The sequence below is a fragment of the Periophthalmus magnuspinnatus genome, chromosome 22, assembly GCF_009829125.3.
Source record: "Periophthalmus magnuspinnatus isolate fPerMag1 chromosome 22, fPerMag1.2.pri, whole genome shotgun sequence".
NCBI classification, from domain to species: Eukaryota; Metazoa; Chordata; class Actinopteri; order Gobiiformes; family Gobiidae; genus Periophthalmus; species Periophthalmus magnuspinnatus.
The window spans coordinates 4,921,073-4,936,576 of NC_047147.1; the positions used below are offsets into that span (position 1 = coordinate 4,921,073).

General features: G+C 36.6%; 1 protein-coding gene across 1 annotated transcript; it reads right to left on the reverse strand.

Annotated features, from left to right (window-relative positions):
* Positions 1-31: 31 nt before the first annotated feature.
* On the reverse strand, positions 32-15,118 carry hltf (helicase-like transcription factor). Its single transcript, XM_055230934.1, has 23 exons — positions 15,046-15,118; positions 13,634-13,833; positions 12,843-13,009; positions 12,143-12,294; positions 11,911-11,987; positions 11,751-11,822; positions 11,189-11,380; positions 10,205-10,279; positions 10,003-10,132; positions 9,883-9,930; positions 9,695-9,805; positions 9,144-9,235; positions 8,726-8,869; positions 8,496-8,628; positions 7,481-7,616; positions 6,184-6,363; positions 5,988-6,103; positions 5,135-5,316; positions 4,928-5,041; positions 3,307-3,419; positions 2,510-2,690; positions 2,334-2,414; positions 32-1,259 (listed from the first exon to the last, which is right to left on the reverse strand). The coding sequence occupies exons 2-23, from the start codon at positions 13,826-13,828 to the stop codon at positions 1,110-1,112; spliced, it is 2,841 nt and encodes a 946-aa protein (XP_055086909.1). The 5' UTR covers positions 13,829-13,833; positions 15,046-15,118; the 3' UTR covers positions 32-1,109.
* Positions 15,119-15,504: the final 386 nt, after the last annotated feature.

Here is a 15,504-nt window from a genome sequence, read left to right on the forward strand (position 1 = left end):
GACGCATTACTTCAAAATCATCAAAATTCTTGGCAAAGATCTTTATTGATATTGTAAAGTTTGCAGCAGTAGAATGTAACAAAGTAAAGTGCTGTACAAATTTTAGGTATCTACTCTACTCAGGCTTTAAGTAGTACATACTTTTTACTTTTACTCCAGTACATTTTTTAACAGGACTGAAAGTATTTCAGGGGTTTATTTTTAACACGTTCATGATTTGAGCAAAGAAAAATAGGCACATAAAACGTCAACTTTACTCTTTAAGCACATTTTGAAACCGGTACTTTAATACTTTGACAGTGGATTTTTTTCATGTGATGCTTTAATATTTTTGCTCCAGTATCTGCACTTTTACGTGTACAAAATTGAGTACCAGTACTTCTTCCACCACTGAAAGTCTGTTAGTTGTTGAGAAAATTACAAGTAAGAGTCAGATTTGGTAGAGAAGACATTAAAGTGGTGAGGTTCAAAAACAGTGGCATTAGTGGTTTAATCCTGGTTTAAATTGGCTTAGTTCTAACTTAGATCAAAGTAGATCTAATAGTTTTGATCTACAACTACATTAGTCCTGCTTTAGGTCTGGTCCAGTGGGTAATCCTTCGGACCTGGTTTAGTTCCAAATGAACCCTTGTCTGTTTTAGTTGTAGTTCATCTGATATAGTTAAGCAAAAAAAAAAAAAAATCTTCTAAAACTCACCCCAACTAGAAATGTCTGAATACAGTATGAAGTAAAACCACAGAGTCAGTACAGAAATTAGTTCTAGTGGATTATTTACCATCGTGACCAGGCCCGTTGACAGAAATGTGGGGGTCCGGGGCAAGAAACCTCACATGGGCCCCCCTCTAAAATAAACTGATAGAAGTGGGTCCAAGACAACACACCCCTTTGTCTCCCCTGTTTAAACTCTCCTGACTATGACACACCCCTTATTCCTGAGCACATTAACATCACTTTGAACTTTACAATAAAACTTAATAGATCTGTGAAACTTTCCAACATTAAAGACAGAAAATAAAATAAATGCAAACTTAAAGCATTAAGAACAGAAGACGCTGTGCAAAATTCAACTTATATTATAAGTAATAACATAATTAAACGTACATTTTAATCATATTGTAATCTCCATCAGAGTTTTAATGTCATCGATTCGTGAGGACTTTTTGCTGTTGCTGGACGCTCCAAAAGCTTTTTCCACCAGGTCCTGCTTTTTCTTTTGAATCTTCACCATGTTTTCCTCCACAGAGTCCTTCACAATGAACTGAAAGCAAAAAGACACCTCTTAGTGATAAACTGTTCACATTTGGATATGACAAAAATGCAAATTATGTAAATGTAACTGGAGGATGTGTCACCTGCTTTTCTCCATTAAAGCAGACATATTGTGCAAAATTTACTTTTCAGAGCTTATTAGCATGTTATTTTCAATTCAATTCATGTTTATTCCAGACTCATGGTCCTTTTTTGAAAACAGACAGGGACAGTGACAATTCAAACTGTCACATTTATGTTTTAAAAAGAGCCACATCAGTGAAGCGAATTGCACTGAATCTTATGTTTGTAAGTGACATTATAATTTCATTTTCTGACTTTTTCCACCTGCAAATAAAACTGTACATTATAGTTCTTAGTACAGCAAAGTGTTCACCCGTGCAGTAACAAACATCTCAGTCGCTCGTCCATCGCAGCCTCCTCAGTCGCACCCGTAAAGCGTCATTTTAATCCACCTGCAGCTTTTGGATCATCATGGATTATCAACTTTACATCATCAGAACATGAACCAAACTTGAACATTAGAGTATTATAGTTGTTTCCCCTTCTAATTTACCCTCTTGACGTTGTATTTGGAGCGATTTGTGCATGTTTAATCTGTAATTGCTTATTTTCAAGACGCCGCACTGACAATCAATCACCACCACTGGCATAAGTTCACTGCTCTGTACTTTCTTCGATCTGATTTTATTTTCTTAACCGTTGATACGAGCAGGATTCAGCAGCATCGCGTCGTCTCTTTGTACAAATGAAAAAAAATCCACTGCTGGCTAAACGTGATCTGCAGCTCTCCATCAGACGTTTACAGCAATGTTCTAACACGAAAGTCAGCAGATTTGTTTCTCTTATCAAGTCGTTTTAGATGAATATTGTGATTTAAAATGTGCAAATTATAACACAATGATCCACGGGTGTCACAGATTATAAATACACAGCAAACAAGCAGAATATGTCATCTTTAAATACAACATCTTGATTGTGGCTGCACCTCTGAATGCCATTTTATGCTTTTGGTGCCATAGAAAATTCCCTGGAGACAGAAATACTTTTCCTCATGACTGACCTTGGTAACAACAACTTTCTTTTTTTGTCCCAAACGGTGACAGCGGTCGATGCACTGCTCCTCAGTCGCCGGGTTCCAGGCCTAGATCACAGAGTAAGTTCATCTTTTTTGAATATTAATAAACAGATTAAAATACGAAGGGAAAAAACAATAAATAAACTAAAAATAGTACTAACTGGGTCCATGAGGAACACGTGTGAGGCTGCGGTCAGGTTCAGCCCGACACCTCCGGCTTTAAGCGACAGGAGCATGATGGAGGGACCGTCCGAGGAGCTGCTCTGAAAGTCCTGGATCACCTGAGCTCTTCTCTTCTGCGTCATGGTCCCATCTAGACGCACAAAACTGAAGCCCTCCTCTCTGACAAAATAAGGGGTAAAGATAAGTACTGTTGTGAAGAAACATCACAATTTCACAATTCTTCATGAGTAAAGGGACCATACCATTTCTCTATTGCACAAGTTTTATGAAATCATACGTTCTGAATGAAAAAGTCATGTAATTTTGACATAAATGGTCAGATAAAATGCTCTTTACAGGTATAGGATTACTTTAGGGAGCATAGATTCAACTGAAATGACTTAGTTTTGCTAAAGACTATTATGTTTTAGTTGTTAAAATTATTTTGTGACCTTAATAATCACAATTAGCAATTAACTGAACATATGGACTGAACAACAAGAATCAAATGGACAGAACATGTTTGTAGAGATCCTGTTACACACATGGACAAAATTGTTGATACAAAAGTAATAATAAATTAAAATTATATGAAATTTAACCAATAAAAGTCAGACATTACTTTTCAACCAGGTTTTAACGGAATTATTTTAAAAAATAAACTCATGAAACAGGCCTGGACAAAAATGATGGTCCCATTAACTTAATATTTTGTTGCACAATCCAGCCACCCTAAATTTCACAAGAATATTTTTAAGCTGTGGAACTAGAATAATATTTCTGATGTAGTTAATACCTGAGTGGAGTTTCCAGGACGGTGAGGAAGCGAGTGAACTGAGAAACCACCAGACACTTGATGCTCTGGTCGTTCAGTCTCAGTCTGAGCAGGTTCCCCATCAGAGCCTGTACCTGCTCACAGCAACACAAAACAATATATAACACGCAATAATCTTATATCATTTAAATTAGATTATGTAATACTTTCAGCCTAATGTTTATATAGTTTTAACTAAATTCAGGGTTCAAACAGGTTTTGTTTACAGTTTTTCAGAATTTGTCCTAAGTTGCACTCACAAAAGAAAGACCAAAGTAGTTTGTTTTTTAAAATTAATACATTTTTGAAGATCTATAGGATATTAAACATTTCTATCTTGCATTTATTCAGTTACCGGTGTTTTGGTCAAAAATAGCTTGGAAAATATGCATTCCAACTGTGAGCTTGAGCGCCTCTCCACAGACGTGACCTATAACCGGTACTTGCCCTGGTTGTTTCCTTGGGGATAGACACTAATGATCTGATATTTTGTGTTTAGTTCAGAGTTGACACATTTTGTTGTTTCTGTTGCTGTTTACGTGTTGTTAATGTGGCTTCTTTTATATGGGACATTTGGTTGCTATGGCGATAACCTGACGTGAAGGTTCTTTTGGTCAGATTCTGGTCTGTTTTGGAGACAGGATCGAGTGAGTGGAGACGGCTGTTATTCTGCTCTTGTTGTGGTGTTACGGCTAACAGCAGCACTTTTGTTCAGAAAAATAAACAGCCAGAAGAAATTTGGCTCGTTTCACCAGAACGCTACGACGTACTTAATGCTGTGGAACATTTCAAGCAAAACAAGCGACGCATGCAAGTAGGGCCCTCCAGCAGTTTGTTGATCCTTCATCGTATTAGTTCTGTTTGTACTGTATTTTCTGGACTATAACTTTTTTCATTGTTTGTTCGAGGGTGGGACTTATATGTGAAATTATTACAATATATACCGGTAATTTCACCACACTGACAACCACACGAGGGCGCTCTAAACTTGTACTAGTATCTACTCCTCCTGTACCATTGACATTTAAAATTTCAACATTACGGTGATTTAAAAGACATCTGTGAAAGACAAGAACAAAAACGCCTCTAAAAGAAAATCATATTTTCCTGAGCGACACTTCATCTTCCTCTGAAGTGGGTAGAGTTGCTCAGAACTGACACCGAGGATGAAGAACTGAATGGATTTACTGATTTGGAGTGAGATCCAGAGTAAACTCGTTGCTTGTTTTTTCTGCTTTATTTATCTGATTAACTGTTAATATCTTACATTAACAAACCAGACACGTGTTCAGTTCCGTCTGTGCTTCATGTCGCTGAATAAATATAAATGTGTTACGTGATGTACTGATATTCAACCTGTTGTTCCACATTTTATTATTATTATAACTTGGTTTTAAAGAGAAAATGTCTGTTCTTGGTCTCGGATTTTGTAAAATAAATTTCCCCAAAAATGTCCAGTGCGACTTATATGTTTTTTTCTTCATTATTATGCATTTTTTGGCTGGTGCGACTTATACTCCAGAGCGACGTATAGTCCGGAAAATACGGTAATATTCTCTCTGTTTAGTGCTGATAAAGTATACAATGTACAGCTATAGTTCACCTTTGAGCTGGTTCTCCATTGTTTGGTGTTGCCGCCTGTGTCTTCCTCCTCTGGAACCTCCACCAGTTCATTTTGTCTGATATCACTGCGGCACAAAGGACACCGTGCCCTTTCCTGAACCCACAGTGAAGAGTTTATTATATCAAGTTTAGCCGAAAACAAATTAAAATCAAATAAATGAGAAACTGCTGATAGATCGTGTCATACCTCCTGAGTGCTGATGACTTTGGCGATGCAGGGCCGGCAGTAGACGTGGGCGCAGTGGGTGATGACGGGAAATCGGACCGAATCCAAACAGACGGAGCATTCCTCGTCAGAGCCGCTCACCAAAACCAGACGCAGTTTCTCTATAAGACGCTGTCGCAGCTCAGCAGGGGTGGCATCTGAACCTACAAATATATGCAGGGTTTAGGCAATAAATATATTAATAGATGGATAGAAAGACACAAAACATATCTGAATCTGTTTAGTTTAATTCGCTCAGTTTTGGGTTTTTTTTTCTTTTTTTTTACATTTTTATTAAGCTAGACTGTGTATATACATAGCTAACATAATGCCACTTCAGTTTTAAATGTACCAGGCAATGTCTTAGCATCATCTGCTGGCTTTAAAATTACAAATTTCAGGCAAAGTTTTGGAGCAATTCAATACTTTTAAAGTTATACTACAGGAAATACCATAAGGCTAAGTACTGCACAGTGTCTGGAAAGTATACACTGTAAATTTCGGACTATTAGATGCTACTTTTTTCCCACGCTTTGAACCCTGCGCCTTATACAACGGCCACTGGGGGGCACTCTAACAGTAAATGCAAAAGTGAGACAGACATGGGAAAGATTATGAGCTGATGCTTTTCAGACAGTTTAAAAAAAAAGTGTAAATATCACATGTTACAACACAAAAACCTGCGGCTTATATATGTACAAAATTGATTTTATTTTCAAATTTAGCTGGTGCGGCTTATATTCATGTGCGCTCTATAGTCTGAAATTTATGGTAAATATAATAGATATTTTATGCATTTGTTGAGTTTTAGCAGTTGAAAGGACTTTTCTTTTACTTGAATCTGAACTACTCTTGGTGGGCAGGTCCGGGTGGCAGCAGTGTTGTCTGAGTCTCATGAGAATTGCCAAAACATCTGCATAATTCTTCAAGACGGACCCCTCGGCGACATATCTAAAAACAAATTAAAGACTGATAAACGATAAGCCAAGACTTGTTAATGCTGTTAAATCATTATAATCTCTCTCTGGTACCTCCTGATGGTTTTTTGTCCCTCACTGTTGGCCAGTTCGTACTCTGCTCTCTCCTCTGGGCTCAGCTCCACCTGCTCCACAAACACTGCCTTCTCCGGGAGCACCACCAGTGGGCGCCCGTTCACTTCACTGGTCTTTGTTCTCCTCAGAGTTACGCATTTCACCAGAGTTTGGAGGTTTCTAAAACAGTTTACATTTTACGAGCAGACTTCAGATTTCTATGACCTCATTCTAACAATTTTTCTCTGTTACAAAAGATATTAATTGTTAAATTTGTTAAATCAAATCCTTGTCAAACACTTCTCTCTGCTGCAATTAAATGTGCTCCCTGTATTTTCAGGGAGAGATAATATATTGGTGCTAATATCAGTATCAGTCAGTAGTGGAAAAAGTACTAGTTTTGTTATTTAAGTAAAAGTACAGATACCAGACCAAAAACCACACAAGTAAAAGCATCAGAAGAAAAATCTACTTGAGTAAAAGTATTAAAGTACCTGTTTAAAAATTAACTTAAAGAGTAAAAGTAAAAAGATTTTGATAAAGATTTGTGCTTAAAAAACTGAATCAGTTTTTTAAGCTATTTTAATTTGTATATTTTGATTTGTTCAACTTATGAATGTTTTAAAAATAAACCCCTCAGCCTTTTCAACAAGTGTCAGATAATAAAAAACTTGTTCTTCAGTCCAGTTCAAAAATGTGGTGGAGTAGAAAGTACAGATACCCGCTCTCAAATACAGTGAAAGTAAGTAAGTAAAAGTAAAAAGTATACACTTTAAAAAGTACAGATACCAAAATTTGTACTGAAGTACAGTAGTTTACTACTACTACATTTCACCATTGGTATAAATAATATCGGGGGATTTGGGATTGGAATTCGGCAGAAATTGAAAATTTCAGACTGGTGAAAATGAAAATAAAAGCAGTGAAGCTAAAGATGTGGCTTAGATTTTACAATAATATTTACAAGCAAAAGTACAAGTTATATTTTATCCCACATAAATACTGATAACAGGTATGGGTTGAAAAACCCACACTGAATGATCCATGTGCATTTTATAATTTCATTATTTAGATTTAGTGTGATTAATGTCCTTTATAGAGGTTTAATATTGATGTAGTTCACCACTGAATTGTGCCTTCACTGCATTGTACTTGTGCTTTATTTTCAGTTTTTTTTCCAAAAAACCTGCTTTTGGACTTCAGCAAATACGTTTTCGGCTAAATTATTAAAGCTTCTCATTTAAATACAGTGAGTAGTCCTATGTCTTGTAACACTGTTTTCCCAAACCCCACTTACTGCAGCCCAGTGCGGTCCCCCTGTGTGACTGGTCTCTGGATCACTCTGTTCCACCACTCTCTCACGTCAAACGGCTTCAGACGCAGAAAAGCCAGAAGAGTCCACAGGTCCTTCACACTGTTCTGGATGGGAGTACCTACAATGGGTAAGAGAAGAACAGCCCATCAAGGTTATGTTATATTACACTGTTGTGTGTCTAACTAAACAGTACCAGTCAAAAGCTTTCAAATCTTAATACATTTTTCTGATAACGAGAATTAGAAAATACTTTGACAACAGAAATGTGCTACAATGTGCTTTTAAATATATTTGTTGCATTTTAGTTGAGTTTATTTGAAAAGATTGTAAAATTATCCACAAATACACATAAACATAGCTGCATATCTTTGAAGTCAACAATAAAAATGAACCAAACTTGTGAAGCAATCAGATTTTTTTTAAACTTATATTGGTATTCACTATTTTTATAATAAGCGATTATTTTTAATAGTAAAGATTATACTCAATATTCATATTTTACATATCTTTAGAAAAATCACATTATTATAATTCAGTAGATTGCCTACTTCTTTTCCCTGTTTTTTTGCTTTTGACTCTTTCTTGCCAAGAAATTTGGTTGACTTTCTGCTTTTAAAATCAACAATTTTGTTAAGCCCCAATTGTGGGTTTTTGGTTATAAAAAAAAATTGAAACTCTTTTTCAAATTTGATTATTTTGGCCAGTACTGCAGCTCAGTTGGTATAGTGTTCGTTCTCAGTGTCCTTGGGCAAGACACTTAAGCAAACTCACCCCCAGTGTTTGTGTGCACTGGTGTGTGAATGAGTGAGTTGTTTCTTGATGTAAAATGCTTTGAGTATCTTGAAGGTGGAAAAGTGCTGTATAAATATGTGACAAAAACATTGTGCTCCAACTCTGTCAAGTCTGTGGGATCTGAACCAGCGGGGAGAAAATGTGTTATGTTTGACTGGTGCCGTTTTATCTGAAACCCCATAAATGTTTGTGTTAAAAATGAAACCTGAAAGAATCCAGCGCCGCGATGCTTTGAGCTCCAGCACGGCTTTGCTCATCTGTGCGTTTGGGTTTCTGATGAAATGCCCCTCGTCCAGAACCACCCGGAGCCAGTTTATTTTATGGAGGGGACTTTTGTTCTAAAAGAGATTGTTGATTTTCTCTCAGGTTATGCGATCCCTCTGCTCGACGATCACAGCTCTTATGTGTTTCCCAGTTTTTAAATCACAAACTCACCCCGAAGTCAGCGGAGAGAACATTGTAGGTTGTTATAACGACATCCTGAGAGGAGAGAAACTTCTCGCTCCTGTTTCGCTCCGAGCCGTAGTACAGATACACATTGAGCTTAACATTAACACTCACATGCTGCTCAAACTGGTCCTGAAAGAAACACAAGGTGGAGATGAGTTATATAAAAATGTGACTCTTTACCATTTCATTTATTTTTGTTTCTGGAAAGCTGGATCAGTAGACTCCTTATACATTTATCTGTTGCATGATTATGTATACAGTATCTTCTTAAAAGGTAATTAATACCACTATGAAGTTTGTGAATTACTTGAATGATTTGCGAATACTACTTGTGGCGGCTCAAGCCTCACAATAAGGAAAATTAAGTTTTGTATGATATTATTTGAATAAAGTTCGACATTACCAGCCAGTTACTGAGCACAGAGAGAGGGCAGACGATGAGAGTGGCTGTGGCTGATGGATCCTCGGGAATATCAGGGATGGTTGGATCTCCGCCTGAAAACACACGAGAAAAATGTGTCAAAATGCTCCTCTATTTCAATTCTTTGCATATTTCACAAACACAGAATAATTCACAAAGCACAACCCACAGTAATAACTTTGCATTATTTAAAAAAATCAGGCTGGCTTCAAAAAGTATTCACATTTTCAACTAAAACATTTATAGATTTATTATATTAAAAGGTGGAATATGTAACATTTCTGGCTCATTTCTGGCTGAAGACACCATCACTTTCTTGTCGACATGAAGATGTTATTACTTTGCCTCGAATGTTCCACAGTATGGCATTAAATGTGTAGATATGCATCTCGATGGAGATATAATAAGCAGGCGGTGCCACTTTTGTAAGTTACAGGTCAACAATAAAGCAATACGATCTCCATGGTGAAAAGCAGGACTCCCCCACCAGGAAAGTTACATAGTGCATCTTTAAAAAGCGAGTAACACGTTACTTTGTGAAGCAGCCGTGTTTTTGTCTGCTTTCTTCTTCTTCTGGCCTGTGTTTGACGTGGAGCCACCCAGAGCAGCAGCAAAGTCCAAATCATCAAACAGTCCCACGCCATCTGTGTAAGTTAAATAAATTTGTTTTATTTTATATTCAGGGGAGAAATCTTAAATTTAATTATACTAAATACTGTACCTTTACTGTTTTTCCTCTTTGGGGCGTTTTTCTTTTCCTTTCCAGTTTCTGAAATGACAAAAATGACAAGTTTTAAAACTTTTTTAAGTTAAACGCTTAAGAAGTTTGCTATTTTCTTACTTTTATTAGTGTCGTCTTCTACCACAACATTTTTAGGGGCACCTTTAGCACAGACAGCCTCCGTCTGTGGACTGATCTGGGGGGCTTTTGTGGGGGGCTTTGTTAGGCTCTTATAGGGTGACGATTTTCCCTGTTGATACTTAGCATTAGTCACACACATTTTAGAACAGGATTGTCTTAGTGATGTGTTCTTCAGACTTACAGTTTTCTCAACAGGCAGAGGCTTTTCTTGGTGGAAGTTGGTGAGAATAAGAGCGATAGTTGTGAGCGTTTTCCCCTAAAAAGCAAAACAATAATATTTAACACTTAACAAGGAGGGATGGGTGATATTGACAAAAACATTCAAAATACTTTGGTGGTACAGGAAGTGAACAGATTATATATTTCATATCATATTTTTTTTTCCCTTTTAGCTCTATTAGAAGTTATAGACCGTGTTAATAGAAGCAAACTATCTCATCCTAAATTAATGACGTGTTTATTCTGCAAATGTTCAACACAGCAATTTCTATATTACCCATTTTCAGAATTTAATGTTTTTTGTTTTTGTTTAAAAAAAAAACAACTTGTTCTTTTCCCCACCCACTCCTCCTGTTGGTTAATGGCTGAATAAAAATACCACTTAAAATCTAGATCTTGCATATTTGCTAAATATTTTTTAAATATAATTTTATACTATTTTAACATTTATAAGTGTAATGTTTTTTCAGGTATTTTTCAGTTAATTTGTCAAGCCAAATGTAAAGTGACAAAATATAGTTTTATTACCTCTTGTAACTAATCTAATCTCAACATTGTGATATAATTTTGCCATTTTTGCCCAGTCCAGCTCTGAGTTTTAATACATTATTGATTTTATTCAGCCCCGCCCATTTTGCTTCTAAATGCTACTAAACTGTGCTTTCTTTGTGGTGACAATTCTACTTAAGCAGGAATCTCATTCATTTCAATGGAGAAGACGTTTTGCTAAAATATGATATAAAGGAGGTTAATTTCCATTAAACGTTCTATGTTCATGTGACCAACTCAGTGGGAGGCTTCAAAACAGCTCTGTAATTTAGAACTCATTTACTGTCAAGCTCTGCAGCCCCATGCAAAATAATATAACCCGTATAATGCCTAGAACGGCAGCGCCCACAACTTCCAGAATAAAGTGAATATTCCTCAGCTCATTGTGTTATTTTACCAGTCCCATGTCGTCAGCCAGGATGCCCCCTCGGACCCTCTCTGGGACCTCTTTGGAGGAGAAGCAGGTGAGACTGTTGTAGTACAGCTCTCCTCTCTTCTCCCAAAACGGAGGAAGACTCGACTTGTTTTCTCTGGCACACATCCAGGACAGAGCCTGCTTCTGATGGGGCAGGAGCGGAGTGGACACCGCCTATAGAAGAAAACAATACCTTATGAATTTAGAAATATACAAAACTAACTGCAAAAACTATCATTTGAATTCAATTTTGTATTAGTGTATCCGTGTATTAGATGTATCTCATTTAGATTGTTTTTATTGTTTCAAGGTATTTTTGTCTAGTTTGTGTTTCTTAGTTTTAAGCAAAATTATTTTCTGACTTGTTATTAAGGGGAAAAAATAGTTCATAGCTGTTTTAATCTATGAAATTAAACGTGTCTGTTGTTAATAACTGTAGCCTACTGTATCCACAAATTGTAAATGACCCCAAATATTCTGTGTACTGGGATGTAGTTTTCATTTTGACCAAAAGAGGGAGATGAGTCATTTAAAATATACCCACATCTGCAGCCTCTTTCTCTCCATCTTTACTTTCCATCAATCCTTCAAACAAATTGTCAAATGCATTTTTCAGCTGCAAGAAAAAAGAAAAACTGTTATATATTTCAACACATGTTAACATATAAAAAAATTAAATAAAAAACAGTAACATTTTTAAATACCTCTTCTGCTGTCAGTGGGACTGTTACACCCTTTTTGGGAAGTCTTCCTCCTTTTGAGTAGGTTTCTTGATACCCACCTGAAAACAAATATACAATATGAACAACTGCCACAAAGGAATTAACAAAGTATTTAGTTTTAAGTGTATAGTTTGTTATTTTTTTAATTGATTAACTTTGATGTTGATACAATAAAACTCATTTGAAAAACTAAATAAGTCTCTTAAACACTTACCTCCAGAACCAGATCCAGAGCCAACACTGGTCTCGAGTCTGAAACCGCGTCGAGCCAAAGCTTTTGTCACATTTTCTTTGTTTTCTTCTTTGCCCCAAAACGACAAAGTGACAGGCATCGAGAAAGTGTTGTTCGTTCCCGAGTACACAACCCTGGAAAAACAAAAGGAAGAGAAATTATAATTGATTCAGTACCTTATGAACAACCTGCCTTTTATTTTAAACAGTTTGCAGTGGTCTGAAGGTGTTCCTCAATTACCTTTTGCATTCCAAGCTTTCTAATGGCCGCAATGATAAGTGCTTTTTAAAAGTTTCAGAGACCAGTGGTTAGTTTTGCCAATAATGTAATGCGAACAACAACTAGCTGCTTATACAGTCTATTTGTACTGGGGCAGGACAAGAATGAAAAATGTCTTAAAAGTAAAAGCTCTTATCTCAGACTCTCTTACTGTAATTGTGTCCTTGGGCAACACACCTTTCCTTGTCTAATGCATATGTATGAAAGTGGTGTGTAAGAGATTAGTGGTGGTCAGAAAGGGATTTGGTGCAGATTGGCTCAGTTCAATGGTTACATACAGAAGTTGTCATTAAATGTGTAATAATATAATGTAAAGTGCTTTAGACATGTTGAAAGGCGCCATACAAGTTCAAAACATTATCAGTATAAAAAATAAAATACAGATAGACACAGCCAGGCTCACCCTTCTACTTTGGCCAGGTTGTTGTCCATGATCTGAGCCATTGCAGCGGCCAGTTCTTTCTTGATGTGTCCCACCTGATGCCCGTACACATTCGCAACCATCACTGCGTTTCGGTCGTACGGATTCTGGGGCTGTCTCACTAGGCCAACCATCTCTCCCCGGTTCACCTACAAAAATAGTGTAGCTGGTAAGAAATATTGTGATTTTTAATGACATGATTTCTTATTGATTATGATGCCTGCAGAAGATAAGTTAAGAGGGCAGCCATCTTGTGAAATCTTGACAAACATTGGTGGTTGGTGGACTATATCAGTATACTGCCTGTTTTCACATGATGTTTCTCTCCTAAATTAAATGTGCACTGTGTATCTTTTCTGGTCAACAGTCCTCCACCTGCTTGTCTTCATTACTGCTTTGCCTGGAAGCTTCCACAGTATGGCATTAAACTTATCTATCATCGTGGAGATGAGCAAGTGGCACCACCTGGCAAAGTTATACACCAACTACTTGTGGTTTTGAACAGAAAAAACATGTGTAATAATTGAAATGCAAAATAGACAGGTTTCAGACAAAGCAATATCATCTCAATGGAGACACAAAGGTGGTAGAAAAGTTACATAGTGCACCTTGAAACAGTACTACGGACTTGAAGTTGGTTATGTGGTGATGTCATCTGAATCCTAGCAACATCATACATTGAATACCATCACTCAAGATCGGTAGGTAGTAATAGCCAAAGTACTGTAGCAAGTATTACGTTATTACTATATTAACATAAGTACTTGACTCACCACTCCTGTGTAATACCTCAGCCCCACCACAGTGCCTTTCATCTGCCCAAACAGCACACTTCCGTCTGCGTCGGGCTCCTCAGTGGCTGCGGCTCTGATGGCCTGGGACAGTGTTTGTGCATTTGTGTCATAACGATCTGAGAACAGGTCGATCTCCTCAAAATCCCTGAAGCTCCAACCCCACCGGCGAAACATGGCACCTACACAGAAATCAAAGGCAGAAATGAATGTCTATATTGTGTTCAAATGACAGATATTTATAGCATATAATTTATTATTAACAAATGTTTCAAAGTTCATGCCTGACTATTTTCTGCATTATTTAAAATCTACAGTGTAGGAAACTCTGTGGGATTTATGAAGCCTCAGTAACTGTGTATGATTCTATGCAATGTATTTTTTAGACTCCTTATACCCCATTCATTCCCAAAACCAAACTGTTTTAGATTGTATGTTACTTGTATATGATTATGACAATACAAAAGTAGTTACAAGTAGTAATACAAGTAGTTAAGTACTGTACTTAAGCAGACATTTTAGGTATCTGTACTTTAGGTATCTGTACTGTTCAGACTATGGCAATAAAAGTCTTCTGATTCTGATGATTCTGATTTACTTACAGATTTTACAGATACTTTTTACTTTTACTTCACTACATTTGCTACCAGTTATCTGTACTTTCTACTCCACAACATTTTTTTAACTGGACTGAAAAGTAGTAAAAAGTAGAAGATTTGGAGTTTACGCTTTGGCTTTGAGCAAACAAAAATAAACACACAAAATTCATAGAAAAAAAAAAAAAAAAAAAAGTAACGGAGTCATATTGCTACTGTTGACCAAAATATGTATCATTTTAAAATCAATATCACTACATTTAACACTTTAACACATTAACACTTGTGTGAAATACTTTTTATAATACAAGTACATTTTTAAACAGGTACACAAATACTTTTACTTAAGTAGGTTTTAATATGTGATATTTTAACTTTTACTTGAGTAACTTTTTACCTCTGTATCGGTACTTCTACTTATAAATTTTAGATTAGACAGCTGAAATATACATGGATCATGAACCTGAAAGAACCAATGACACCTTGAACCTTCACAATGATTTCTGATGTATTTTTATGTTGTATGTTTATGTATGTTTTGTTTGTTTTTTTCTTGCTACTGGGGCTAAATAGCGAGTTACAAGTTCTCTCGTGCCAATAATGATAATAATCCATAGATAATATTGCGAAGTTTTAGTCACATTGTATTTGAGACACTGCATGTTTTACAGATGCTAGCAAGAACAGTTACAGCAAAAAGCTAACAAGCTAGTAGCGCCGTGACGTTGTTAGCACATTAACGTCTTCACCATAATACAATCAGTGCTGTTTTAAAGCTTATAAAAGTTTGTTTAATACCTTTTGTAAAGTGTTGAGCAGCTGCAGTGAGTGGAGCTGATGTTGACGCAGAAGAGCAACAAAAACAGACAAGTTTGTGAAATGCTCCAAAGCAACATCCGGTTGGTATTTCAAAATAAAAGTGTCTTTAGTCCACGCGCTAGACCAATTATTATTAGTATTCAATTATTTCTCTACCATATTCATGTGGTTTTACCCCTATTGACTTATACTGCACGTTTGTATTATGTATACGGATTCCTGTATTTATTATTGCAGTAATTCAAGCAGGAGAGTGGTTGTCACTATTGTTGTGTCATCAGGTGGACACTTAACCCACCTTGATCTATTGTCTGAGTACATTAGGGACGGACATGAATGGGTTTGTGATGCCCTTTGAATGCACAGTGCTATGTTGCTGTGTTCTTAAGCAAGACACTTCACCCACCTTGCCTGTGTATGAGTGTGGTGTGTGTGTGT